General features: G+C 30.9%; 5 protein-coding genes across 9 annotated transcripts; 3 read left to right on the top strand and 2 right to left on the bottom strand.

Annotated features, from left to right (window-relative positions):
* Positions 1-987: 987 nt before the first annotated feature.
* Positions 988-9222, top strand: LOC109594233 (sex peptide receptor-related protein 2-like). Of its 3 annotated transcripts, XM_049962561.1 has the most exons (8): positions 993-1266; positions 5198-5342; positions 5679-5854; positions 6573-6812; positions 7023-7327; positions 7387-7540; positions 7594-7826; positions 9013-9222. In XM_049962561.1, exons 2-8 carry the CDS (start codon positions 5215-5217, stop codon positions 9097-9099), a joined length of 1323 nt encoding a protein of 440 aa, XP_049818518.1. In that variant the 5' UTR covers positions 993-1266; positions 5198-5214; the 3' UTR covers positions 9100-9222. The 3 variants fall into 3 exon arrangements, 2 of the variants coding, with proteins under 2 accessions (XP_049818518.1, XP_049818517.1); XR_007547170.1 differs by having other exon boundaries at positions 988-1266; positions 6573-7327; positions 7594-7950; XM_049962560.1 differs by having other exon boundaries at positions 994-1266; positions 6573-7327.
* Positions 9223-10022: 800 nt separating this feature from the next.
* LOC109594243 (uncharacterized) lies at positions 10023-21493 on the top strand. Of its 2 annotated transcripts, none has more exons than XM_020009449.2 (11): positions 10023-10187; positions 17649-17786; positions 17841-18037; positions 18133-18313; positions 18533-18563; positions 18662-18768; positions 18880-19184; positions 19242-19635; positions 19696-20177; positions 20249-20470; positions 20959-21493. In XM_020009449.2, the coding sequence occupies exons 2-11, from the start codon at positions 17672-17674 to the stop codon at positions 21091-21093; spliced, it is 2169 nt and encodes a 722-aa protein (XP_019865008.1). In that variant the 5' UTR covers positions 10023-10187; positions 17649-17671; the 3' UTR covers positions 21094-21493. The 2 variants fall into 2 exon arrangements, with proteins under 2 accessions (XP_019865008.1, XP_019865009.1); XM_020009450.2 differs by having other exon boundaries at positions 10100-10118.
* Positions 21326-22121, bottom strand: LOC109594245 (28S ribosomal protein S28, mitochondrial). Its single transcript, XM_020009453.2, has 2 exons — positions 21808-22121; positions 21326-21756 (listed from the first exon to the last, which is right to left on the bottom strand). The coding sequence occupies exons 1-2, from the start codon at positions 22045-22047 to the stop codon at positions 21484-21486; spliced, it is 513 nt and encodes a 170-aa protein (XP_019865012.2). The 5' UTR covers positions 22048-22121; the 3' UTR covers positions 21326-21483.
* A 52-nt stretch (positions 22122-22173) lies between these two features.
* LOC109594246 (uncharacterized) lies at positions 22174-23061 on the top strand. Of its 2 annotated transcripts, none has more exons than XM_020009455.2 (4): positions 22174-22312; positions 22386-22579; positions 22636-22758; positions 22817-23061. In XM_020009455.2, the coding sequence occupies exons 2-4, from the start codon at positions 22419-22421 to the stop codon at positions 22992-22994; spliced, it is 462 nt and encodes a 153-aa protein (XP_019865014.1). In that variant the 5' UTR covers positions 22174-22312; positions 22386-22418; the 3' UTR covers positions 22995-23061. The 2 variants fall into 2 exon arrangements, with proteins under 2 accessions (XP_019865014.1, XP_019865013.1); XM_020009454.2 differs by having other exon boundaries at positions 22362-22579.
* Positions 23062-23468: 407 nt separating this feature from the next.
* Positions 23469-24509, bottom strand: LOC109594247 (uncharacterized). Its single transcript, XM_049962564.1, has 3 exons — positions 24301-24509; positions 24111-24230; positions 23469-23858 (listed from the first exon to the last, which is right to left on the bottom strand). Exons 1-3 carry the CDS (start codon positions 24438-24440, stop codon positions 23639-23641), a joined length of 480 nt encoding a protein of 159 aa, XP_049818521.1. The 5' UTR covers positions 24441-24509; the 3' UTR covers positions 23469-23638.
* Positions 24510-24793: the final 284 nt, after the last annotated feature.

The raw sequence follows: 24793 nt of genomic DNA, 5'->3' as shown, positions 1-24793 counted from the left end.
AAAGCTATTTTGTTAATAAAACATGATTTACAAAATTCTATCTAAACAATTTAAAAAATATAATTGATATTGCAAATTTCTTTAAACTTCATAAGTTTAAAATAAATTAAAATTCTTATAATATTAGTAAATTTAGTCCAAAGAAATCATAAAACCCCTTTGATACCAAATATCTTCACTACCCTTTGATAATATAAGACATGGCCAGGAAAATAATTTATTTATTACTGTACTCGTCTATATTCGAGAACGTTTGTATCGGTATTTGGATTTACCTCATTGGCTAGAGGCACCCTTCAGTTCCCCCACCATTTAAACAATAGCCCAACCTGTACGAAAGTTAGAAATAAATAAAAATATTCAAGATTTATTTATTAAACGAAAGAGGCACATTTAAAAGTATTTTTAGAGAATTGACGCCCAACATATTCGTTAAAATTTAATGTAAAACTGTTATTGCTTGTTTAATTGTCGGTTTTATAACATATTACCCTTCTACCATTGTTGATTTGTAGATAATAATTCATAAATTTAAAAATATTTGTAAGAACATTACAATTTGTAATACATGTTACGAAAATTGGCTACTGAAGTCCAAAATATTTTGAACATTTTTTATTAACTTATGTTAATTCTGTTGATTATTTTTATGTTGTGTTGAAACAACGTTTCATTTGGCCCTTTGTTATTTATAAAAATACAAAAAAAAAAATAAGTTCATGAAAACTAAATATTCACCCTTAAATATTTTTAAAAATAATTGCTATTTCAAAATTTTGGAAAATACGATGCTCCCTCTAATTGTAGTGACTTATTTTTAAACACAAGAGATTTGCTAAAAATGTCCCAGATTCCATTTTTTGCCACATTCTACTAACCAAATTCGACATAATGACAAAGTTGGGTTCAATGTACATTGTGCAAATATTTTTCGATAAAAACAAAAAAAAAATCTGTTAAAAATATGAAAAGTAAATAGCGAAGCAGTGAGGAACTGCGAGTCCAATAATAATTCAGCAATGGGCTAAATTTAAATAATCTGTTCGGCAGTCTCCGTGGAAACGCGTTGCAGATAGTGTCCGTTCCAAAAATCTGCTGTTCATAACCTCTGCGTGTGTGTGTTTGTTTTTCGAAAAAAAAAACTTTTGCCGTCATTTTAAGATACATCGATGTGTAAGCTGAAAATAATCTATACGAACCAGTCAGTGAAATTTTCGGGAATATGATTGATTGAAAAAGAAACACGGTTTTATAAAGACAAGCAGTGTGAGTATCAAATTTTGAAATACTATTGAGTAACTACTCATTAATAGTAAACTAAGTAAAAAACTAAAAAATTAATAATTGGGTTAGTTGATATTTTTAAATGACCACATGACATTATACTTGTATGTTTGAAAAGTATGATATTTACAAGAAATTTCCGCCTCTCCAAAATGGTTTACTAGTAGAAGTACTTGCCAAGTTTTGTAGTGATGTCAATTGGATTTATATTATCTGACAGAATATCAACTGAAATCATTTAACCCTGAATCTAAATAAAGATAAAGATAATTATAATTATTACATGTAAAATAACAAATTTTCTATACATGTAGAAGTTTGGATTGGTTTAATATATAGGTTTATTAGCAGTTTTGCAATGATTTTGTCCTCCAAATTTTTAAATTCGTCCTAATAACTTCAAAATTTCATAATATTGAATATAATCCAAAAAAAAATCATTAATCAAATCAAACACATTCTCTAGGATTCTGAATTTAATTTAATTAATTAACAATTAATTGACTATACAATTTTGTCTTTTTTTATTTTTGATATGGAAGTCTATTAGTAAAAGCATAATAAAGACTTTTAGCTCCTTCTAAAGATTATTTTATTATTAACTATCATTATTACTCACATTTTTGAAATTGATGAATGAAATAATTTTTTGCAGACTATTATCCCAAAAAAATAATAAAAATAAAGTAATTAAAATTAGTTCAACTATTTAAAATTTCTAGAAAACAATACAAATATACATTAAGTGGATCTAAATGTACAAGACGTTACTAAAACGAATGGGCAAAATGGAAGGTGGTGTAGGATACATCCAATAATGAAAACAATCTAAATAAAATTTAGAAAAATAAATACAGCTTCTGAAATTTAAATTACAAAAATTCTATTCAAACCAAGCAAGTATTAATTTGATCTGCATTATCCTAAAAACCTTACATACAATTCTATTTCAACTTTTTCCATAATGACTAAGTAGAACAGATTCTAATGTTTTCTCGCCATATTTGCCACACGTCACAAAATATTTTTTTTTAACTATGAAGTGAACTGCCCAAAATCTGCTGCATCATTATGGAAATCATAGAAATTTAAGTATAACACATACCAAATTTAAATATGATTGGACCAAAGGTTTCAGAAATATGAAAAAAAAATTTTGAAATATAGATATTAAGGGCTATATTTTCTTCAAAAGAAACAAAAAATTGTATAGATTATTTTTATTATTGGATTTACTTACTCTACTCAGTTCCAAATTTTAATCATCTATTTTAAAGATATCTTTATATATAAAATATTTCTATATTAAAATTGTTTAAACTATTAATTAAAAGACGTAGTTGAAAATCAATCCCAATTTGTATATGATAATGTAATGTACTTTTAATGTACCTTATAATAATCAAGAACAATTAGAACTGCTTATGAGGTACCAAAATGATTTGCTAATACTACAGGCACGCACTGTAAACAATACTAAATTGCGATACCATAACAACATAACATTCAATACGACACATAGTTAATTATTATTGTTAGCTTACGTCATCACCTTCACCGATGGACCGATGCGACGTGCTCACATCTATTTAGACTAGTTTTGTTTCATAAGCAAATCTGAAGTATTTGTTTACATTTAATAATCGGGGCAGTTCTTAAGAAAGAACCGAGCAGTCAAGCTTTAGATGTTGAGAGTTAAACTACGTTTGTCGTAATAAAGCGTATTATTGTGAATTTAGTGTTTTAATCAAACTAAAAAGACAGATTAACAGTCGCTAATCTATCATCAGAAGTGGGATAAAGGATATCTTCTCGTGAATTATTTCCGGAAGAAAGGACCTAAAAAAAATATTTTTTTTTTTTTTTTTTGTGTTTCTTTGTGAACGAACAGACAATAGTGAAAAACACAAACGCGCAGTGAGTCCGAACGTTGTGAACATTACCGAAAGTGCATCGGAGAGAGACTAGCAGCAAGAAAGTAACAACAGATTCCAAAAACAAAACATGGAAATTTTATCGACAATGGCCAACGCCCAAACTACTCAAGCAACATTGAAGATGACTGCGCAGAAGGTTTAAGTGTGGCTGCAGCGCAGTTTCGACTTTTAAGATTTAGAAATTGCATTTGAGGAATATGACTTGAATTTGTCAGGAATGGACGAGTGGGTTACGAAAGAAATAAAAGAACAACCGAATGCCGTTTGATCTCATAAACTCTTCATCAGATTATCAGAGCGCCATCGTTAAAGCCATTGGACCACTTAAAGACGATATTACGTTTGTTTATGTTGATGATGTGTTGTGCCCTGCTCGACCCATTCAAGAATGTCATAAGAATTTAAGAAAGGACATTGACGCCCTTAAATATACAAAAATGTAACTTTTTACAAACATCTGTGAAATATTTAGGTGTGATCGAAAAAGGACTGGCTGGATATTTTAGACATCTTGTGAAAAACTTTGCAACTTTAACAGCACCGATATCTGCACTGTTACGTGAGGGAAAATCTTTTGAATGGACATATAAATGTGAAAATGTACGATTGACTTCTTATCCTATTTTCAACATTTTTGATCTGGAATTGTCAACCGAACTACATACAGAAGCAAGTTCGTTAGGATTAGATGTCGCTATTAGCTGTCGAATGGAGGAAAATTGAAACCAAAGTATCACGGACCCTTTGAGGTAACGCATTGTTTACCTAATGAGAGGTACGCACTCCGAAGGATTGGCAGCCGAGGTAGAACTACAATAGCGGCACATGAACAGTTACGAACCTGGCCAGATACAGAAATTCTATAAGGTATGATGGATATAGATTTATTTAATAAGATTGATGTGTGAATGTGTGTAAAGGTCCCTGCTTAGTAGGCTGTTTAAGGTCCCTGTGTATCAGGCTATATGTGAAGGTCCCTGCTTAGTAGGCTATGATTAAGGTCCCTGCTCGGCAGGCTATTTTTAAGGTCCCTGCGTCGCAGGCTATGTTTGAGGTCCCTACTTTGCAGGCTATGTTTAAGGTCCCTACTTTGCAGGCTATGTTTAAAGGTACCTGCTCGGCAGGCTATTTTTAAGGTCCCTGCTCTGCAGGCTTAGATTGTTGTGTTCTGGGTCTGTGAGACAAGCGGGTAATAGACCTGGTAGTGGTTGAACCGCCTCTGAGCTCCTGGCTAGAATATGGTATCTTTTGATAGCACTTGAGAGACATGGGTGTAACAGACCTGTTGATGGTTGAGCCGCCTCTGTGCTTCTAGTGGTTGTTAACTGTGCCACATAACAGTCTATTTTGTTAAATGAAATAAGGTTTAGACTTAGTTCTTCGAATATATTTTGAGCTTGTACTGCTGTTATAATGTTTACAGATTACCGGTGTCAGGTGAATCTTTGCAAAACTGCGGAAGGTGCGAGGACGCCCCACATGTCAGGAAGGCCGTGTTAGCTTACGTCATCACCTTCACCGATGGACCGATGCGACGTGCTCACATCTATTTAGACTAGTTTTGTTTCATAAGCAAATCTGAAGTATTTGTTTACATTTAATAATCGGGGCAGTTCTTAAGAAAGAACCGAGCAGTCAAGCTTTAGATGTTGAGAGTTAAACTACGTTTGTCGTAATAAAGCGTATTATTGTGAATTTAGTGTTTTAATCAAACTAAAAAGACAGATTAACAGTCGCTAATCTATCATTATTTAGATTTCGAAATGTGAAATGAGACAGGATTTCCAAACTTGGAGTACACCCTTTGGATTGCAGTTAATTTTTTATTTCTTTCTAATTATTTACTTATTATACTTTTAAAAATAGTAGTGATTAGCAAAACTATTGTACTTCTAAATAAATTAATGTTGATAGTATATGTTCTAACTTGTACCAGTAAATTTAAGTACCGATGAATATTTTTGTTAAATTTTCAGTAAAATTATTTAAGAATATGAACGGCACAGATCCTACTGATATCATCCTCGAAAACTGTCGGTTTTGGATCCAAAGAGTATTGGTACCAGTCGTAGTATGTATTGGAGTTATTGGCCAGACCATCTCCGTGATGGTATTGACAAGGTAAGATTTATTTAAAAATATGCCATGTCATTTTCCCGAAACATTTCACTTAATTTACCTTCTTGTGGGATGTTCTTGCAAAATAAAGTATGTTTATTATTTTTAATTATTCTGTTGATTTAACTTATAGGCAGACTCAACATTCAACATCCTGAATTTAGATTTCGATGCCGAAATAGATTTTCTGGTTCTTCGCAGTTAATAATTTGACACAAAATTTTAAGAAAATCATTAATTATTAAACCACTCGATTGATAGATGAGTTCCGAAATTTCGAATCTATCAGTCGATTTTTTTTAACCACTATAGTCATTGTCATTATTAAGTTTTTTACAGGAGAAGAATGAGAAGCTCCACAAACATTTATTTGTCAGCACTGGCGATAGCGGATATTCTCTACAACTTGTTCGCACTGTTACTGTCATTCAAACATTATCCCAATATTCATGACAGGAAATATGCACTTTATTGGAGGTTTTATGGAATATCGCATTGGATCTGTGATGCAGCAAGTAAGTACTTTATAAAAGAACTTAAAATAGAATCGATTCTTCTTCGATTATATAGAAGCATGTTACAATCATAAGATTAATGTAAAAAGTTGGACATATGAAAGAAACAATTAGAAACTGTTTGAATGTTTAAAAGACAAAATTAGCCTTTTCTCAGCATTAGTCATCTCTACTACTGTATTTTCGGAATCTTAATGGAACTTTTCCTTGCAAAAAGAGTGTCAAATTCAATTTACTATGAAAATTATATTTTTAAAGGCTCCCAACTTGTCTAAACTACATTAGCGAATTTATTATATATACCTTCTTAATATTTTAGTCGTAAATTTTACGATCACTTTACATTTTTATGTTCTATTAAATGCCTTATGTTGTCGCTATAATTCATAGAATATCAAAAATAGTGTAGCCTCATTAAGTTATTTTGTCATTAGGCATGCAAAACAGTAGTCGTTTAAGAAAATAAATTTGGCTTAAATCCAAATAATTTACCTAAGTAAAATCGAATACTGACAGCGAATTGACGTCCATGTAGATTTTACAAATCACCATTTATATTTAGCTGTACAATCAACGCTGTCTTTATGTTAGCTCGCACCCATTATCAATCTGAGTAATGTTTTTATTGTTTCTTTCAAAGCAAACACATCCTAAAATGAAGTCTTAATTTTACCGACCAATTGTTTATTGAACATATTACGTAATATTATTTTTTCAGGTAGTACATCAGTATGGTTGACAGTTTCATTCACATTGGAGAGATACATTGCTGTTTGTCATCCAATAAAAGGCAAAGTTTTGTGTACTGAAAGTAGAGCCAAAAGTATTATATCAGTTGTATACATTTTTTGTCTTCTTACCACGATGTCCACAACATTCGAGTACCAGTTGTCTTTACAAGAAAGCTGCATAGAACAGTGTCCTCCATTGAAGTTGCATAAAACACATCATCCTCACGGTAAATCAATAAATCACAACGCCACAACCACCATATTACATATACCAAACGACACAAGAGTTAACGTATCAACAATTCATCCAGAGTTCTACAAAGAAATCATCAAATCCATTGTGGCAAATTGTAGCAATCAGCATCAACATTTCATCTTCCTACCAGCATTTTACAATCAAAACAAAACAACAATCACAAAATCTCACAATCTTGCAGATGCTTTAGCAATGCAGTCCTCCATAACGGACACAACAAAAGATCAAAATTCTACAGTTGCTGCAGATAGTTTTATGGACAAAAACGAAAGCTTCAATATGACAACTTGTTGCTTAAAAAATATCACTATAGATACAGAATTGACAAACTTAGGCAATAATTTTACATATTCGACGTTCATGGCCTGGTACAGTGCAGTATTCTTCTGCTTTCTACCTTTAGTGGTAATCGCCACATTTAACTGCTTTTTAATAAGAGCAGTGTACTACTCACAGAAGACGAGAAGAGCTATGACGAATTCTCAGGTAATATTTGTGATATTATATTTGTCATAAGGCACCAACTTATACAATTGCTATTGTAGGAAAATATATCTATATCCAACGAAAATCGCATAACAGTGATGCTAATTGGAATCGTTCTTCTATTTCTAATATGTCAGACTCCGACAGCTGCTTATTTGATCTACATGAATGTACATCAGTCGAAAACTCGGAGGCAACTGAATATTTCATTAAGTGAGCGGCCCATAAAATTTTGTTGACATTGTTATGCCATGATTAAATTTCAGTTGCAGGAAACATTTTCAACTTTATGATCCTACTTAATACATCGTTTAACTTCATTTTGTATTGTGTGTTATCTAGAAAGTTCAGGAGCACGTTTAAAAAGTTGTTTTGCGAACGCAAGAAAAAGCAACAAGAGACAATCGTGCTCTCTAGTCGCAGCTCGCTTAAATTTAATCCTTACAAACACGGAATACGTAGGAATGCGTCCGAGTATCTTACTCCAAGAAGTTTGGAGGTAACTATCTATTTATTTAATAAGGGCAAATGGGTAAATACATACAACTTTAGAGTAAAAGTATAACAACTGGACGCAGGAATTTGTATGTATGGCTTTTACCATTCTCCTAATCTCCTCATTGGTAAATTTTTATACTTCAATATTTTTACTCACATAGAACACTAACAGTTTTTTTTTTTAATTTTTAGACTAGATTTTTTGTAGACTTAATATTTTTTTATTTTTTAATATACAATAAAAATTGACTTTACTTTTTAAGCAACAAGGTAAAATCTTATCAATGAATGTCAATTTCTACTATACTTTCAATGAAATAATATAATTACTAATAATAAGTATACTCGGTCATTCTAGTGAGATGGAGTTTTAAATTTAAATTATCTATATAGAATACTCTACATACATGTGATACATACACTTATATATTGTATGTATATAATGTGTACCAGTAAATTTAAATTTTAAAAGTAACAAGTAACATTTTTTACAGAACTCGGATCTCACCCGTTTTTTTTATTATATTCCCTTTAAAAAAAACTCCCGATTGTGCTTTAAATAATAAATAATATATTAATAAAATGCGAATCATCAGAGCATCCGTCATCTAGCGAAAATCTAACAATATCTTGTAAATAACAGCATCTCATTTACACTTGCAAAGTTAGGCAACACTGTTCTCATGGGAGTTATCTCGTATTTGAAACTAAGCAAATGATGAACTTTTTTAGATTAGCTACAAATCTAAAAAAATTCGTATTTTTTATTCGAGGCTGATTATTCCTTTCATTACTTAAAAACTTATGTTCATAAAATTTAGTTAAAATAAATAGGTATAAAATTATAAATTTAATAAAGGGAAAAAGGATTCTTTTAAGATCTAATTTTAATTCATTGCATAATATTTATATAATATTCGTAATTATAATAATAAATTATAATAAGTTACAGGTGTCTGAGTATAATTAAATATTTGCAATATATGCAATTAAATTATAAATATGAACATTTATCCCATTACTTTCACTGATGAAAATAATATTTTAAGTAATTACTGGAATAAACACTCACATGGATATGTGTAATAATAATATATGTTTATAAATGGAAAGACAAGTCTTATTTGCAAAACTAACAATTTAAAATATATTTTACACCTCATTTCATTTTATAATGCTAATTTCAGACTCAAAGTTTGACGGGGATTCCACGATCGAAATCTTTAATGATGAGACCCTCTGGTAAAGTGAAATCTACAGACTTAATTGTTTAAGTAATTTCAACTCATATAAACTATATTAGTTTTACAACATATCATTATCATTGTATGTATAAGTATTAAAAATGTTATGTACATATTTATAGGAAAATAAATTAAATAAACTGTTATTTATAATATATGGTTTTATTGACGAATAATATAAACAAGTTTGTAAAAATTAAAATATTGTTGGATGAGTTTATTCTAAAGTTTTGTCCTATTGTTCATTAAAATATAGTTGTAAAGAAAAAAGTTAAGATGATATTATTATTGTTTAAATATACTGCAGCAAATATTTAAACAATCGTGATCCAACTGAAACTGGGTCTATAATAAGACATTTTAGTACTCATCTGTATTTTCTAAATTGAGTGTAAGATATTTTGAAATGGTCTTAATGACATTAAGGAAATTGAATAATATAATGCTACTTAACATCATTGTGGGTCAATATTGTGAATATTTGAATCAGACAAACATAATCCGGCTGAAGCTAGGTCTGTTATAAGACAAGTTAGTATTCGTCTATATCTTCAAAATGGAGTGTTCAAGTGTATTTAGAGATGTTCTTAATAACATTAAGAGAATCGGATATAATGTTATAACCATTGTGAGAACCATTATCAGGATTTAATAAAAGAAACTTATGTAAAGTTCAATTAAAAATATCAATTAGAGATTGTTGAAAAGATGTGGAGCACACGACATTCCTGCAAAGCTGTTTCTCAAAAACTGTACCCCTACGGAATCCACCGGACGATGCGGTACCATCATTCCGCCGCGAGTGTTCCCTGTTGCGGAACGAGGCGTAGGCGTCCGAGACTGGCAGGTACCTTCTGCGGTACTTCGCAACTCACCTGCTCCGCGGTACGATTCGCGCCGGGGACGCTCAGGGCGCCCACGTAACTCGCGGGCCACGGACATGCGCCCCGTTCACTCTTTCCTACGCGCTGACATTTGAACGGCGGCCAGAGCCAAGTCGATCTGAGAATAGCACATGAACCAGTCTCCGAGGCAACTCTTCGGACATCGTAAGTGAGTGCCGTGTTTGATTTAGTGCGACACAGGACACATCCGGACCAAGTTTCGGTGCCTTCAAGGTAGGTGCCGGTGGGTTTTCTGCTTTTCCGGCCGTTTTCCGGTGAAAAACCGACCGCGATCGTACCATGTGTGCGCCAGATCAAAACATTTCGCCGTCCAGTGCGGTCATCGGCAACAACAATCGGGACGTTTGTCCATTCCTCGGATTATCTTACAATTAATACACGACGATAACAAATATGCGAACATCATTATAATTACATACTTTGGTACTCTCCACTTATAGTGTAACATATTATTTTTTTGCCGCACAAGTAAACATTAATTTACGGGGTTTTGCTAAAATTTATGCGATTTACCTTGAATTTTAATATAATCTATTATGTAACACTCAATTATTCTGATTTGTTTATTTTATAAAAGTTTATAAGTTTTAATGGGATTGTAAATAGTGCGCATAAAGTTTGTAATAGTCTGGTCTGCACAATTGCAAAATGTGTTAAATATAACCTTTACTCATTTTTTAAATCATCCATATATTCATGCATAAATATTTACATACACATGCATTGTTTATTTGAATAGTTTTTACATAATTTGATTACATTATTTTATTACTATTACCATTTAAATATTTTTTAAATTGTCTACTGTGATATTTTAGTATGATATTATCTGCACACTCCTGTTAATAGTTAATATCAGTTTTTATTAATTTATATAAATTAAGATAAATTTTAATTCTACATGTCCAAAATTTAAAAGTTTATACATTGTTATTATTCTTTTCACCATTGAAAAAATTTAAATTCAAACCGGCTTCTAGTTTTCAAAATTCATTATGACATATGATCATAGTCCAGTTTAATTTGTATAAATTGAAAGTAGGAAAACTTGTTTGGCAAAACGTTATTAACAGATTTCTCCATAAAAACATTTTGCACTTACAAACATCGTCAAGCAGTATGACATCACGTCCATTATTATACACGTTTCAAAAGACAAATACTGATTTTCATATTTACATAAATTTATTTTAGATATCTTTATTATTTCATTGTTCCCTGCATACCTCCGTCTCCGGCGTTTCAAAATTGATATGCCAATTAATTCAATTTGTTTATTGGAGCAGCGACGCACGTTACCATCAGGATTCTAATTCTGGATCTGGCTCGAGGCGAATATAAAAAAATACGCGATCCATTTATTTAAATTCGGATATTTTTAGAAATTGGTAAACTTGTATTCTGAATAATCATGCGTGTTCCCAATTTGTATTCAAAACAAACAATATTTACGGTGGGTTGTAGTACCATATGACTTCTGTGAATGTGATATTGCTGGTTTTCAACTAAACGTATACAAGTTTATAATATTAAAAAAAAAACTGTTATATTGACATTAATTTCTATAATAAATTGAAAACGAATGGATGAAAGTAAATTTAGTATTAAAATGTCATTTTAATGGGAAATTTTATATTTATAGTCGGCTATTTTTAATTTAACAGAAATATATTACTAATAATTTTTACAAAACGTGCCAATAAATAGAAAACAAATTCGTATTATGTATTGTAATTAATTTTAATTACAATACATAATACGTTTATCAAAATGTTGTACATTTTTTCAGTATTATTTACTTTAAAATACAAATAATTTATATAGTTATATTAAAAACCAAAAAAACATAAATAAATTTAATTCTATTTTTAAGGGTGATATGGTAAAAATTTCACAGAAGTAAAAATGTATTTTTGTTTTTTTTATAAATATTAAATAACAGTTAAGTATAAATTTCATATTTAACACTTTTAAATGACCCTAATAGTAAAAGCTAGATTTCCAATTTCAAATCCTACTTACTATGCACATAAAGTTAGATTAATTAGTAATAATTGCTAGATCTGTGTGTTAAAGCGGTATTCTTTGAAAATAAACGTTATCAATTTCAAAACACAGTTCCAAATATAGATAAACATTAAAATATATTCAAATTTGCACATAGTATTATCTCTTAGCATAATTTATATATTACAAAAATGTTATGGATGATAAAATTAAGTAAATATATCATAATTTATTATTGCTTATTTTTTACTTCAGTGACACAATTTAAAATAGACATATTTTTGTATTTTAATATATTTTAATGCTTCAATGATGCAGTCGTACTTCATCCAGTTTTCTGTATCTACTTACTTGGTTACGTCAAACGTGTAAACAAGCCATGAATAAAAACATTGCCCTTCCACTTTCTGATTGTGATTTTTGTAACACATGACAATGGCATTTCATTGAATTCTTTCTCAAACAAGGTTACAATATCCTACAGTTTTAGCACCTACACCAATACTAACTGACCTATGCTTATAAAAAACGTCATCCAGACACCAAAAATAATGTAGGACGTCGATTGTTTATTCGTAATATTAACAAATACACGAAAATTTTAATATTCACATAACTTACCGAACATGTGAACATATTTGGTCACTTGCGTGAGTGCTATTGATTAAGTAGAATTGGGTTTCAATGAATCTTGTCTCACTGATGTTGACAAACATGCATATTTTAAATACGTAACATTATAATGTGTGTATACACAAGGCGCAACTGTTTATTTTAAGTATATTTTTAAACATGCAATAAAATTGTTGTCACAAAAATTAACTGATTTCACATTTGAAACTTAAGTCTAACCAATACAATTGTCCGAATGCACTTGACTTAAATAAAACCGTCGTAAAGTTACATTAAGATAAATTACAAGATCCAATTGTAAGTTTAATGATTGCGGCGTGTAAAATATGGACCATATGGTTGCGAATCGAAACAACCTACACAACGAGAAACGATCTGCACTACTCACTCATACCAAATATAGCGAACAATCTTTGGCTGCCTTACGTGAGCAGCGTTTGTGCAGGTTACAGACTTTATTATTATGGTGACTGTTAGTAATCGCATTTTCGAGGAAAATCAAAATGATTAATACAGTTAATTCGATGTTGACTTTTTGGTATTAATTGTGGAGTTAGTTTTCCCAATAGATATAATATATAGATTCAATTCAATTTTGAATTCAAATGATATATAATTAACACACATTAAATTTGTAAGTTGAAAAATCAGTTTAAAATAACGACAGGAGCATGTTGCAATGGATTTGGGGAAGATGCTGTAAGTGATGAAGTTACACGAATTTGGTTTCGTCGATTTGAATATGGCAATGAATGGTATGAAGATGAAGGTCGCCCTGAAACCTGTACCAACGAAGATATTAAGCAACGTCTCGTGCAAAATCCCCGTGCAACACATTTGGAAATAAGCCATGCGATGAATCAATCATTAAAAAAATATTTCATGCAATAAATTTCATTAAAATGTTCTGCAAATGTATTCCACACATATTATGTGTTGAGAACAAAATTAGACGTTTGTGAATTGCCAATTGTATCCTTGCACACAATGGAAATAAGCCTTTTATTGTCGCATGCAATAAAAAATGTCTTGATTACGACAATTTTCGTCGGTCTGAGTAATGAGATGAACCTGAATTTTTAAATATTAAGGCCAACAATCAGTTAAACTGACTTATATTCGTAAATTGAGGAAATTAAAGAGAAACCGATAAAGAAAATCTTCTTTAATAAATAGAAAAAGCTTTCTTCTTATTATTTAAGACAAACCATTAGAAACTTAAAGAAAGCAAATATTAAAAGAATTACCTACCTCTTTCACCATATAGTTCAGCCCTTTTTTCATTTGACTATTATATTTTTTTTTTCAATTTTTATAATTCTAAAGTTGATCTTTTCTTCAGTTACACAAACCATATTTTTTTCCTGGTATAAATTTGTTTGTAGAACAAAAAATTATTGATTAGAAAGAAGATTGTTTTGTTGAATATAAATTATTTTAAATAAAATATTCTAAATAATTCTTAATTTAATTAATATGAAACAAAACTAATAATCTTAAAAAAAAAACAAAAGCAATATTAACACACTATAGGCGGGTAGCAAAATAGTCCAAACTAACTTGTTGAATGACAACAAAAAATAAGAGATAATTCTTTCAGTTCCGTATGTAAACCAATAGAGTAAAATCATCTCACCCCGCTTTTAAAGTAAGTACTTTCAAAAAGGTAAAAATTACCCGGCCCGCTAACAATTAACAATTCTCGAGACGGGTATTTTTACCCGACCCGCTTATAGTGTGTTAATATTGCTTTTGAAAATAAATTTTGAAACCAGACAAAATATTTAATTTAAAAACATTTTGTAAACTTAAAATAATATGTTATAACTACATGTTTTTACATTTTGTTTGTTTTGTTTTAACAAAGAATAAACTATTTTTTCACACAAATTTTGGGGGAATACAAACATTATAGTTCGATCTCGATATAATTATCAATTATATCTTATTTGGTTTTTGTACAAGAATTTATTATTTAGAAGGTTCTTAATATAATATATTATTTATTATTTTGAGAATCTATGTAAGTACATATATAAATTGTGTATTTATATATACTGTATATTAAATTACCCATAATGGATGACGTCAATAAAACAATTCGTAGATTTTAGCATAGAAAATCGTTTAAGTAGCGTAGTATATTTGAAACACACATAGAAACTATGAAAGTCATCAATATTAGAAATTGAATAGATCAACATAGTTACATACGTAGGAAGACTACGGAAGAATGTGCAAATGCTACCCACAGTGACATTCCTTGCCTGATCAAGACCGTAAAAGATGAAGATATACCCGTTTTTTAACTGATTCCCCTTAACCTGTTCCAATGAAGAAATTAAATATTATACAACATTTAAAGTCCGCAAATGTACTTATTCTTTACATATTTTGGACAATTAAATATTCTGAATTGAAAGCCGTAGTATGTGATGTGTTGTCCTAAAATCTAAAATAAAACTGAACACCGAAAACACAAGAAAGGTCAACGAAGCAGCATCTCTTTCGTAGCTGTCTACTTTTTGTGCTAATTGGACGGTCTGAGAATGTTGGGTTTATGTAAATGAATTGACCCTGAATCTATGCCAGGATTCAACTCTGAACGGCTGTAGTAAAATCGCCATCCATCTAAAAATATCCTCACTTCTGATTGATGTCGACTAGACTCTCCTCGAAAAGTGGACCAAAATAATGTAATTGGGTGTGACGAGGCAATTAAACGTGTTTCCAAATTTCTTTTCTATTATCGTGAACGTAGGTCTTTAATTATTATAGTAAAACTTAATTGTCAAGTGTATTTTTAGCATTTGCAAAAATAATTTTTTCTGTCAGTTTTAAACACGTGAAGATATTTTAATGACCTACACATAATTAAGATCAATTTTCCGATAAGATTAGATGTCTTTAAATAGCAACGAGATGAAAGGTTGAATTAATAAAAAATACACAAAACAATTGACACTTACATAAGAACTATAACACAATGATATATTAACACGAGTGGGAGAGGCACAAATGAATGTGGGTTCATAATGACTGTGATACAAATAACGTATTGACATGATGGTATTTGTCGATGGTAAAAGAGGGCAATGACTACAAGAATATAATATTTTAGTTGCTTCTTTTACTAATACAATAGATTTTTATTTTATGTTAATACATTCAATTACTAAGAAGTAATTAACAATAGTCATTATGACATATTTGTAGATTTTAGTGTATTTATAGGTGTAAGATACCATAAAAGATACAATACCAACAAATTTAAAATATTTCAACTAGCAAAATTTGTTCTTATTCAGTTAAATTATCTAATTCTGAATATTTTATTTGTTGATATTTAAAGATGCATGACATCAGATCTATTATGTCATAAATAAATAAATTCATGTAAACATCAATTATTGAATTTAAATTGAACCCTTGTTTATACTTTTTTCATTATTTCTAATAATTAGTGTTATTTTATTTTATGAAAAATATGAATTATTCGAACATTCTTCCATGAATATTCGAATATTTACGTTACATTATTTTCTAGTTTTACGTACCTTAATATTCAATTATTCGAATATCCAAATATTCCTCAAATATCTAATTGAATCAATCAATAAATCGTTAAAATTTTGAATTATTAATTATATAATTGTTAAAATTCAACTATTCGAATATCCAAATATTTGTCAAGTGTGCGAATATTCAAATACATTTATAAGATTTCAATTACGAATAGTCGAATTATTCGAACTATCTCAGTTTAGCCTTACTTAAAATTTTGCAGGAACTAATTATAACGGTACACCGTTAGTGAATCTAAAATAGTTCTTGTTTTCGTTAAGTGACACGTACCATGAAGAATATTTAAAACATTGTTATAATGCGCGACTAGAGTGTGAATGTGTATCAAGAAAGACCGAGTGGCTATTTTTAGCAGGCGCACCCAATTTCCGACGAAAACTGCAAAGTATGGCTTCATTGTCCGAAACGGATCTATTTAGCCAGTTATATGATTCAAATATGTTTTACAAAAGATAAGTTACAAAGTCAATCTTTGTAGAAATTATACAATTTCCGGTAAACCATAAATCGATTTTACAAATTGACGGTTCTAATTAGCAAAGTCAATAATGGCTAAAAGATAGTAGCCTCTTTTGAAAAGTGTAATTAATATTTTTAACACAGAACTTTATTATACACTAAACATATGTCAGTATAACGCAAAAGTCATTTGCAACAGATTAAGTTTTCATAGTGTGGGACGTGCCTGCAATAAACTTTAGTTAAAGCAAAGTTATTTAAATTTTATTGCTTGACTATGGAGATTCCTGGAAACTATGACTATATTCATTTTTTATATGTATGTATTAAATTGGAAAATATGTATATGATTAATATATAATAATATAAATATTTTACATATTTTTCAACACGTGGGTAGTACCTTTAAATAAACAAAAGTAAATATGCTATTACATTTTATTGTAGTGGTATATCTTAAATAATATTTAACAACCCCTATTTAGGAATGGAAAAACGAAGAAATATATTCGAAATTGCATCATTAAATAAAACAAACAAAAATTCTAGCAAAAAATATTAATTTGACCATATCATCAGGACAAGTCAATTTAATAGCTTAAAAATAAACGCAACCTTGAAACAATTTGTGTAAATGGTCCAATATTTATTTATTGGTTTTGCAGAACACTCACGAGATAATCTAACAAGAAGAACGTGGACGGGCAAAGAGTATTTCGTGTTGTCATAGAATCCGGTCAAGGATCGCATTTATGTTTTCTGTGTCCATAAAAGGCGCTTAATTTGATGGCGCCCAACGATTCATTTCCATTATTCGACGCACTGTCTTTCGACCTTAGCCTACATTTATCACTGGTTTTCACCTTTTTCAATGTGCATGCGACAAATCTGTGCCGGGAAACGGCGACCAAATTAGTACTGGTGTCACTAAATTAATATAAATATACGCATATTTTTTATACGTATGTTTAAAAATATTTTCTTTTTCAGGTCTTTTATTAGAATAGGTAATCATGTCGACAGTCGAACGAAAAGAATACCAGGAAACTTCGATACGACGGACGGTGTCTCCCGTACGTAATTTTCGATCTTCAGCGCAGAATGTTTCTGAATTTGACAGTAATTTAGGTGAGCTTCAACATATTCCAATTAAGAATGTGTCACAGTACATTATTTTTTCAGATTATCTTCTGGAAGACCTGCAAAATTCCGTGTCTCGTCCGGGAAGCTCGCTTGGTTACAACACAAGCAACACCTACAGAGAAACGTCCAGAGGTACACTCGATTCCCATCGCAGTAACTCACTGAACAGGATAGCTCATGTGAAATCCTCAAATCCTGTAACCGAATACTCCACCGACGATGTTCATACATACACGGTAATAAATTTAAAATACTCTTATATCGTATTTATTAAAAGTAATTAAAAATGTTAATTTAGAAAATTTCTGTTGTTTACTCGACAAATTTTTAGACTCCAGATGGCAGAAAAGTTCGCGAATACAAAAAGGAGTCATATCAAATGTACAAATCATCTAGTGGAGGAGAGGCACCATTGGAAAAGACTAAAGTACCAAACAGCATTAATGAACTCGATTCCTTATTAGACGATCTTCAGCAAGTCAAAAAATCATCTTCATCATACGACATTAAAGGTAAAATTATAATTATTTATAATTAATAAACATAAATTTTTATTTTTTTATTCCGATGATAAATATAACAGAATTAAACTGACAAAAAATCATTAATTAGCTAATTCATTATACCCACACGTTTTCTATTAAGCAATTTTCAGTTTCCTGTCTTATTTTCACAATTTGCTCCACATTGTGAATCATATAATATATTTATAGCCTGCGTTTATTTTTCAGAAACGTATACTGGCGTCGATCCAGGACTAACGTGAGTATATTGTTATTAATTTCATTAGAGATTTATTTATATTTATGTATAAATAAAAAGTGAAACGGATTATCATAACAATTGAACATAATTTGCAGATCTAAAAAGACCACGGTGAACAGGGAGCTTCATTATGGAGATACCCCGCATAAGTCCAGAACTTTGGAACGAACTGAGGAATCCATTAGGCAGTACTCAAGCGAAGGTAAAATCGAAATTAAATGAACTCAATTTAAAATTTCTATTTTTAAAAAAATAATTCAAATTGTATTTGAAAATAAGACGTTCGGGATTGAATAAAACATCTTAATTTTAGGAACGTACGGGGATTTGCGACCAATCCGTCCAACCACTCCTCAGTCGAGATCATCCACTTTATCCAAGCAAACTAAAGTGACCAATGTACATTCGTATCCAATGGAAGTGGTGGAAACTACCGTCCCAGGCATTGATCCCGAAGTACTTGCTCATTTAGACCCCAACTTACGCCCGCCCGGTAACACCAAAGTGACAACTACCATTAAGACCTACACATACGAAATTCCCGGATCCGGAGACTACCCAACGAATCTCAAAAAGGATGTGTCCGTTGATGAAAAATACGTCTATTCACCAAATAAAGTAATGCGAATTAATTCTTCAAGTTTTTAAAAATCTATAGGATCTGATATATTTTAGACAATCACAACACCCAGTAGAAGCTTTGTCTACAACAAAGTCGAAAACAAAGAAAACACTATCCAGAAAATCGAACCATCCTGGGATACAAGGAAGGAATATTACAAAGACACTGAAGTTGATCACATTGAAAGGTATCCTGCTCCAGCAGCCCCCTCCCACACTGTGGTTAAGGAAACTGTCACTACAAGAAACTACCAACCAGGTTATGTGCCAGAGTTGCAACCACCAGGTGAAAGAACCTACATCTATAATGAAACAACCACCACTAAAAATTTCAATGGATACCCTAACGAACCTCCAAGGCATGACACTTACATCATCAAAGACACACGCAATACAACCACAACCAACAAGCCTTTGCCTTATGCGGATAACCCAGATTATCCTGTAGGTTAGTACTTTTGTGTAGAATATTTTTTATATATATATTCCTAATTTAATCACATTTCAGGAAATCCTCCAAAGGAAACATACATAATCAAAGAGACCAATACTACGAATCGGGTTGTCAATCCTCCTTATTCGAACGGATATCCGCCAAACAAAACCGTTATTTACAAACATGAATCTCACACGACCAATAATTACGGTCCTGGTGGTCCTGGCGGACCAGGTGGACCGGGTGGGCCCGGCGGTCCAAGAAGGCCCGGAAGTCCGGATCGTCGACCACAAAGTCCTTCGGATGTGGACACGTTTGATCCCAAAAATCCTCCACCACACAGTTGGAATCCGCCAAAAGAGAAACCAGTTAACATCCATTATAAATATTCGTCGAGCAGTACTACGGAGAACAAATACCAAGGAGGTTACCCACCTTATCCAAATGATGAAACGCAAACACTGCTACCGAAACGGTTTCCCACTGATGATGAAATAGTCGATGCTGGACCACCGAAACGTCTGGATGATCTTATGGCAACTATTGGACAAGAGGTAATGACTTAATTCAATACTAAATAAACAAGAAATTGTAAAAAAGGTATTTAATTACGTTATTCTTTCAGCCCCCAGATAGTCCTTTGAATGCTGGTTTTAAACAACATGAAGAGGAGTTGGCCACACAAAGAAAAGTTGATACCTTGAAAAGACAACAGGAAGAAGCCGAGGAACAGAAAAAAGAACCACTAGTTAAAACAAAGAATGTAACTGGTCCACCAGTATATTATCCTCCAGGCCATGAGATGTTTGCTAAGAAGGAAGAAAGTGGAGCAGCCTGGAGAGCTCAAGTAAGTTTTATTTCTTACAATTTAAAACATACCTAAATTTACAATTAATTAATAGCGACCGATTCCTCGTTACGTTTTTATAAACGCATTTTCATGTAATTATATATCAAATATGTCAAAACCTAAAATGAATTTTAAGCTATGTTATACTCTATTGCGACTTTTTGATCGATTCGGTAGCACGTTTATCAATTAACTGTTTCTTAAAGGAACTTCCTTCTCTTAAGATTATATCACAATATACAGTTTTAGTCAGCGTTTCAATTTCACCTTATAATTCATAGTTTACATCCTCAAATGAGTTATCAAATATTAATTTACAATAACGCCTTAATTATTATTTATTAGTAGCATTTAATAATATCCAATTCTCTCATCATTAATAAAACTGAAATTCTTTTATAAATTAAAATAATTAATTGACCACTATTATGTATATATTATCACATCTTTATAATTCAAAAATACATGTAAACATTCTGTTTTAGGGAGGATATGCTAAAGGATCTGGGATGTATGAATATGAAGCCAGCAGTGGGAGCAAAACAAAAACTAAATCAGGAGCTGCAGTAGTTCCAGTATGTCTGCCATTATGTTGTGGACTACCATGTGCCTTGTTATAATTTATTATGGAGTGCTCAACAAATGCAAGATTTACTTGTGTAATTAGATGGAGAGCTGCATGCTGTGACCAAGATTTATTTCATGTTTATTATTGATGTTTTACATACCTCATATGAATAATATTAATCAATTTTCACATTAATTTTAAGAGGTTGCAGTCATGACAATGTATTAATGAGTGTATAAAAATGTATAATTACTGCACATTTGTATATAAATTAAACTACAATAAACTTTTTGTAAACTTTACTTTGTTAAATAAAAATCGAATATTTAATAACAATTGATTGTTACATATTTTAATTATATATACATGTTCTCTTGCCGTTAACAAAACACATGACTAACTGTATAAATGTATTTTATTATAAAATCAATAAAAAGTTACTCTACACAGAACTTCTACTTCTTTCCTGAATTAAACCTAAAAGAACGCAATCGGCCTCTAACAAAGTCAGGTCCTTTTCATAACCAAGAAATTTTGATGACAATTCTAAATCCTTGATCATCAGTCTTACCTTACTGCCCCTTACATAACTACTACCATTTTTCTTTGGTCTTGGACAAACACAGTGGAATTTCCAACCGAAATCTATATAGAGATCATCTTCAACTGTATGAAAGATCTTTCCAACAACAACCTTTCCCTCTGGATCACCAAGCTAAAATTAAATGGTTGGTTGTAAAGCTAATTTTAAAATCATATAACTTACATCGATGAATTTCGAATTTCTCAAAAGGGATGCAAAGGTTTGTGGTTTTTGTTCTGGTTTCTTTTCCGCAAGATCTTGGAATTTTTCGAAGGCCTGAGCGTAACTTTTAACTGGTCCTGAACCTTCTGCTGCTTCCCCAGTAGTGTCAGTTGAGAAAAAGGAACAACAAGTTTGTTTAACACAACTAGTATGTTTGGCAAGAGCTCTGATGCTTCTGTAACATGCTCTAGACGCAAGCATTCTGTTAGTTTTGTTTTTAACAAGTCAATCAAAATTCTAACATTTATTAGGTTATAATTATCTAACCTTAATTTAAATTATAATGGTACAGGAGTGCCAACCTCAGTAAAACATTAAATAAGAAAACAAGAATTTTATAAATAATAATAGTAGTAGGGCAAATCAGAATCAAACTTACAAATTAAATATTATTTACTAGCTATTGTAAATTGTATATTTCTCTAAGTTTATTCTTTCTACGTATGTTTACATAAAAGATAAAAAGGTTGGTGTTACGTAAATGTGACAATTGCATGAGGGTGATTTTATTTTAGGACATTATTCAATATAAATTTCAGTTTTTAAGACGAAAATTACAAGAGGCAGGCAGGATGGCAGCGTCAGCGGATAAGAAATGTTGTTCACTCATTAGTAAATTGGGATTAAAGCCACTCAACAAGCAAAATCTACTATTTTACTATTTGCCGGTCCAAGGTGCTTTGAGTTATACGGCCCTTTCTGTTAATGTTATGAACCCTTCTTTAGTGCTAAGGTAAATTCCTCGATTTTTTTATGTCATTTCAATAATGGATTAATATTTACTTACAGAATCTTCCCCAAAAGAGACATAACGAACATTCTCTTGTTCAACACAATCCTTGGTTCTGGGCTCTACTTGTATGACAGACAACATTTAGCAGTGCTATCTAACAAACAAAAGCTTTTATTCAGGTAATTTGTGTTAATTATTATTTTTTTTAACAATTCTCATGTGACTGTCCTATTTCAGTTCATTTGGAGCAGTTACCTTCTCCCTGGGCTCCGTGCTTATTTGGGCAATACTCAGAAGTGTTGTGCCACAAAATGTTGCTCTTTGCACTGCATGTGGTATTGGATCAGGCATAGCATTGATTAAAATTGGGCGTGATTATGTTGAGCATGCTGATTCATTGGTAAAGAAAGCTTAAATATATTTACTTTGCAACATTATTGTTATGCTTCTTCGAATAAGTTAATAAACTACTATTTAGACTACATTGTTTTTTCTTAATTGTAGCTATAAGTTTTATCTGTGAAACATTTTAAGTAAAAATAACTAAAAACATCTAGGCATTTCTTATTGATGTCAGGAAATCAGCCAAATTTTATTAAGACTTCATTAATTACATTCTTATTTAAAATTCCATTAATAATATATTCTTTCAAGATGCGGTATTTTTGGAGCTCTTCTTCCAGGATATATTGTTGTTCTATCAATATGATATAAAATTGCATCAAAATAAAATAACATAATACGTCCCGAAAAGTATCCAAGCAAAAACAACAAAATCGGTCTATGGGAATAACGACGATTTAACCATTGAAAAACTAATAAACTAGTGTGGTTAAACATCAATGATCCCATGACGCTAAAACAAAATATATTATTTAAATCATATTTTCAGATTTTTCTAAAGAAACTGATCAGTAATTTATATTTTGTTGAAGTTGTCCAATGTTATATGATTTGATTAATTAATATAAATTTAAATTAACAATTATATAACGTAGTTATGTGTATAATGTGAGGAAAATTATATGATCTATTTAATAAAATGTACATCTAGCAATCCTATATATACATGACTTCGAAAGCTGGATCTCGTATAATTCTTCTTCCCCGATATATGGTTCGGGAGTCCATATGATACAGAAAAGCTATAAAATGAACGAAAGCAATTCGTCCAGAAACAAATCCAAGTAATGATAAAATATATGTGTTGGAAATGTGCTCTTTTAACCAGTCGTACATTAAGCAACTTGCATAGTTAAGCATTAGCGATCCCAAACAGCTAAAACAAAACAAGCGTAACTCATTCTTATCGTTACATCTATGATTTATTTATATCACGAGTACGTTATTTTAATATTTATATAAGTCATATAAACTATAACATAATAAAAACTTCAAAATGATTTTAATTTGAAGGTTTTCTTTTATAAGACCCGAAATAAAAAATATTTTATTTGCCCTTCATATAACTTGGACAATGGACCATAAGAGTAGTGTCAAAAATACTATCACATAATTTTATAAAACCTACCTAAATGATAATTTATGGAAAGGACTGATCATGCTTATAGAAGGTCGTGTGTATATCATAATTCCCAAACCGTAAACCATATTTGGAAATAAATATTTAGAAAAATCCACTGTTGTATATCTAAAATTTCAAGGAATAACAAATAGACGTATTCTATAGAGATAACGTTCATATTGTTAATGTAGCTTACCTTGATAGAACTTGGGTATTGGGAAGATACAAAGACATTAGTAAATAAGCAATTCTTCCTTGATAAATGGCAATTAAATAAAACTTTTCTTTAAAGCGTCCACGTTCGGCTTCTCTTCGAGCGCTAAATTCATCCTCCATTTATATTGATTTAATTATTGCAATAATTTGTTAGTGATTGATATTATATTAGTGACTAATTATTATAAGATTTTTTTGTCATATGACAAATACTCATGTCAAAAAATACTCATTTGTGTATGATCTCAAAATAATTAATTAATTCAATTTAATTAATTGATTTTTTTTGTGGGACAAAGACGGAAAAGTTTAAAAGCCCCTCTCCGGGCACCGATCCGAAAATCATAACCATATGATAAATCATACATGGGGGAAAAGAACGTATATTTGCATATACGGGGTATGCTGAACCAGAAGACGGGACTGACAAAGATGTCAGCTCCCTGTCAACTGGGTTCGGAAGAACAAGTCCA

Source organism: Aethina tumida, chromosome 2 (assembly GCF_024364675.1).
Source record: "Aethina tumida isolate Nest 87 chromosome 2, icAetTumi1.1, whole genome shotgun sequence".
NCBI classification, from domain to species: domain Eukaryota; kingdom Metazoa; phylum Arthropoda; class Insecta; order Coleoptera; family Nitidulidae; genus Aethina; species Aethina tumida.
This window is presented reverse-complemented; position numbering and strand designations above follow the sequence as displayed.